General features: G+C 41.3%; 1 protein-coding gene across 1 annotated transcript in view; it reads left to right on the top strand.

Moving 5' to 3' along the window:
- sdcbp2 (syndecan binding protein (syntenin) 2) overlaps window positions 1-2,860 on the top strand; it is a 30,126-nt gene extending 27,266 nt beyond the window's left edge. Inside the window, exons 8-9 of the mRNA XM_005938109.3 lie at window positions 588-679; window positions 1,331-2,860. Of these exons, the coding sequence (XP_005938171.1) occupies window positions 588-679; window positions 1,331-1,385 (147 nt within the window). The 3' untranslated portion in view covers window positions 1,386-2,860. The remainder of the gene's footprint in view (window positions 1-587; window positions 680-1,330) is intronic.
- The last annotated feature ends 349 nt before the right edge of the window (window positions 2,861-3,209 follow it).

Raw genomic sequence — 3,209 nt, 5'->3', positions numbered from 1 at the left:
CCCCCCCCCAAAAAGCAAAATATGTGACAGTGTGGCAAACAAATTAAGACAGTGACCTACACATCTGAATGTCCACTAGCAGCCAGCTGCCAATTACAAGACCATTTATGATGAACACAATGCCTTATGTAGTGACTGGGCTTGAGCCTAAGTTCATCTAAAGAGTAGCTTAGCTCAGCAGAGCAGCAGCATGTGCTGTGCCTGCATCCCTTGACTCTGGTAGAACAAATATGTAAACCCCTGTATGTAACGAGTCATCTATTGCATTCAACTTGTAGGTTATTTTTAAAGGTCTGAAAATGACAAAGCGTAAAGGCAAAGTTTCCTGTCACACTTGTATACCTGGTAGTTGTTTGGTAGTCTTGAAACAACAAACCCCAATTTCTCAGCTACTCCTGTGTTTGTGTTGCTTCCCTCGGCCTTCGTAGAGCAGTTGTGCTGTATTTCAGACCATTTTTTGTTTGTTTGTTTTCTTGTTTCCTGGAATACGTCTAAACAACAGAGTGAAACTGGGAAGCGAGTGTGTTTGTTTTGCACTGATTACACAAAGCCTTTACATGTGCCTCTGCCTGTGTGGAAATTTCCAGGACTCTCAGATCAAAGACATCCTGACCACCTCTCCGACAACCATGACCATCACCATCATGCCTAAGTTTGTCTACGAGCACATGGTTAAGAGGTAGGACTGCAGCAGAGACTTTTTCTGTCCATGCATCAGTTATTAACATCTGATCTCAAGTCAAACCCAATGTGTTTGGCTTGATCTGTGTGGAATAAGCCATAGAGTCACATTGAGTCACCTCTCGCCTGACTAGCCAACATTATCTTAACATACTGCTTACCACCCTTGAGCAAATTTAAAGGTTTAAATGAGTAATTAATAGAGATGTGTACTGAAATTAGGCATGAAATGGACCACAGGGCTTAATTATCGAAGACCAGAATGCAGATGAGCTCCAATGCTGCTTTTGGTACTGGAGAAAAGAAAAACATAATGGTTATTATTTCCACAAGAATTTCATCTTCACATTTTATCTTCAAGTCCCTTGAAGGTATTTATCTGTGAGGCATTTTTGCTGTTCCTGATCCACAGACAGCAGGGCCATGGCGCAGGTCTCTCATTTGCCACACCGTGCAGATGAACACAGACCCTGGTTTAGTGATGGTGGGGTAGAGAATTAAATGCTCAGAAGTGTGGTTGCACTGAGGCAGACAGTGCTTATTGCCACAAGTGAAACAGTGATGCCCTCTAAAGAGTAGCTGAGTGCCCAGCTCAAGAGATCAGGAAGCCATGCAGCGTTTGTTGACAGGTTGTGTGCTTGTGTTCCAGGATGTCCTCTGGCCTGATGCGGTCAGCCATGGATCACTCTGTCCCAGAGGTGTGAGGACCAGGAAGAGGACTAGAGGATGTCAAGATGTCTACAGTGCAGATTCTTTCTCTCTGTTTTCCTTATGTCTTTTTCTCTATTTCTGTCATCAAACCAAACCTCCTCCTACATCACAATCACCAACCCTGCCCTTGCTCATCTCTAACATAATCTTAAGATGCCTTTTTTTCTATTCTTTACCTTTTCTACATTTCCCTCACCTGCTGACATTAGTATGTTTTATATGTTAACCTAGTACTCTGATATGTTTAATTTTTTTCTTGTTTTGTATTTGAGATCAAGGACAGTAAAACAAAAAAAAATGTTTTTTTTAAAAAAGCCATGCATACATACCATCATGAGTCCAGAGCTTCCTGCTCAGTGTGGAGATGAATCATTCACCTTTTCATAATGCTGTAAAAGCTGACGGACAGCCATCAGAGCCGTCCACGCAGATATTCAGCTGCCCTCCTGATCCCTGCACCCAACCCCTAACGTGTAAATAATCTGAGCTGAATTAACACCTGCAGACTCATATGAAGAGGTGTGTTGTGGGTTCCAGTGTACAGTCATTTTTACATGGCCAGTGAAAGTGATGGTGGTGTTTACTATTCTTTCTTTTTCTTTCAACATTAAAAAGAATCCCAACATTTCACCACCCAGGTCTGAGTAGCAGTTTCCGCTTTTTCCAAGAGATGGCGACATATCCTTGTAACGCATTTCCAAGCCTCTGACATTAAGTTTGCAGATAGTGCGTGTGCACATTCTGGGGAGCAAGTGTAAGGAAAGGGAGCAGCAGTACATTATCATTAACCTATGCAGCTGGGACTGTCCACAAACACTCTTTAAGAGCTATGACAGAGTAAAAAAACATGAGTTAGCAGGTGCCCAGCGCACCACAGGCTGCAGGAGTCCTGTGAGGCTTTGTGCTTCAAAGAATCGAGGAAACAGTTGGTGTTTGAATGGAGGGGTCGGCGCCAGGCGGACCCACTAAGTGCACTTTCCATTAACCTTATAAGAGGTCCTCTCTCCTATATCCATTTCAAGTTCCAACAATTTTTTTTTCATAATTGTTGTGTTTGTGATGCTTCATGTTAACGAGAGAAAACTAAAAGCTTAAATTTGATGCTGAAAAATCAATCGGTCAAATGAAAGCATTTAAATTACGCGTCATGGGTTTATCCAGTGAACTGCTGTCCTCTGCTAAGTTTTGTTAAAGGCCTATCCTCTTTAAAATTCCTTCCTTGACTGATGAGCACAGCAAGACTCAGCAGAGCTCACAGTTGTGAATTTCTACTTGTTATATAAAATTTCTCCTTTTAATGCTGTTCACGTTCGGATGCATGTATTCCTTTAATTTTCTAGGTATGCAATCTGATTAAAAAAAAACAACCGCTGTCATTCTGTAAAAACAAATGCTAGAAAAATCTAAAAGTTTATATACGAATGTAACCATGATAATGTTGTAAACAAATAAAGTCTTTCTGCTCACATTCGTGTTCGGTCTCAAAGCATTTCATTTCTCGTGCTGCTTCAGATCAGCCGGTGTGGGAATAAACACAAAGGCAAAGCAGAGGTTTCCTCCATGCTCTTTAATATAGGGGCTTTTGCTCTTTCTTTATACAGTGTGGTGGAAGATGTAGCCTACTGATGTCTGTACCTGTACACACTACTGTTGCTATTAAAATAGTTCATTTACGTGATATTATCTGGCAATATTTATGATGTCAGCTAAATTCCTACACAAGGCATTGAATGTCCTCAGTGGAAGGATGTTAAATGACTCCACCTCTGTTACATTAGTTACTATTACATAGGTTAGGGAACACACACAGTCAGACA

This window comes from Haplochromis burtoni, unplaced genomic scaffold, assembly GCF_018398535.1.
Source record: "Haplochromis burtoni strain Fernald_Lab_line unplaced genomic scaffold, NCSU_Asbu1 Contig_246, whole genome shotgun sequence".
Lineage (NCBI taxonomy): Eukaryota > Metazoa > Chordata > Actinopteri > Cichliformes > Cichlidae > Haplochromis > Haplochromis burtoni.
Note: the sequence above shows the minus strand (reverse complement) of the source record. Positions and strands in the feature narration are given on the sequence as shown.